A 1053-nucleotide genomic window follows, 5' to 3' on the forward strand; every position below is an offset into this window, starting at 1 on the left:
TGCCTCCCAAGGCCCGCCATAGTGCGCGCTGATCGTGCCTGCACCTTACCACGAACTCACGCATTCTCTCTGCATCATATGCTGCTCGGGCACGACGTTTGGCACGGTTCATTGCGTTACGTGCCTTGCAGAATGCTTCCCACAAGGGGCCTGACTTATTCTCGACCCTGCCAGGGCCAAGCCGCACCCTGCAGGCAAGCATGTGCTGCCGGACGCTTTGGCATTCCTCGTTCCACCATAATGCACCACCCCCCGCTTGCATACCCTCAGGCCTGCGACCCGCAAATACTCGAATCAGCACCTTCCGCAGGAGGGTACTAATGCGCTCCACCGACTCCGTGCTGTTGCAGGCCCCATTCGATAGGTCCGTGATCACCCCATTTAGTGCATGCATGACCTGGGATCCATCAGTGAACAGAGCAGCATAGTCACGATAACGGGAAATCTCAAACACTGCTCGCTTCTTTTGGCAGCACCCTTTGGCACTCGTCCCAGTTCCTCCTACAGCTAGACCAAGCACTAGCGTCACTGGACGGTGGTCAGTCGGGAACCAACCATCTGGCGCGAGTAGCTCGCCCACTCGCATCCAATAGGCATGGCGGAGAACACCGGCCGAACCTACGAAAAGATCAATAATGCTCCCACCTGCTTCACCCTTGGGGAAGGTCAGACGACCCTCTAAATCCCCAGAAACACGGCCATTTAATACCAGCAGCCCTTGTGATCGGCACAGGGCGCCCAACTGGTGCCCAGCGAAATTGCAGACAAGGTCTTCACTCCTACGTCCGGGCACGTCTGTGTAGCCCTGGGGGTCCGTGTCCCCCGGTAAGCCCATGAACTCCTGCAGTGCTGTCAGTTGGTCTAAATCTGGAACGTCACTAACATACCCGGGCAGGTCAGCAGGCGAGGACCGGTGCTTTGTATGCTGTGCACTAGATATACGGGCATTTAGATCGCCGGCAAGCATCACATCCTCCCCCGGCTGCCGGAGCTCAGAAATATCTTGTTGGACTCTCGCGAAAGCAGCTTCTGCTGCTGCTGCCCGCTGTGCAT

General features: G+C 57.4%; 1 protein-coding gene across 1 annotated transcript in view; it reads right to left on the minus strand.

Moving 5' to 3' along the window:
* VOLCADRAFT_100343 (uncharacterized protein) overlaps window positions 1-1053 on the minus strand; it is a gene marked incomplete at both ends in the record, with an annotated part of 5011 nt that overhangs the window by 2684 nt on the left and 1274 nt on the right. The window contains one exon of the mRNA XM_002958962.1: window positions 50-528. Within this exon, the coding sequence (XP_002959008.1) occupies window positions 50-528 (479 nt within the window). The remainder of the gene's footprint in view (window positions 1-49; window positions 529-1053) is intronic.

Source organism: Volvox carteri (genome assembly GCF_000143455.1).
Source record: "Volvox carteri f. nagariensis unplaced genomic scaffold VOLCAscaffold_115, whole genome shotgun sequence".
In the NCBI taxonomy this organism is placed as follows: Eukaryota; Viridiplantae; Chlorophyta; class Chlorophyceae; order Chlamydomonadales; family Volvocaceae; genus Volvox; species Volvox carteri.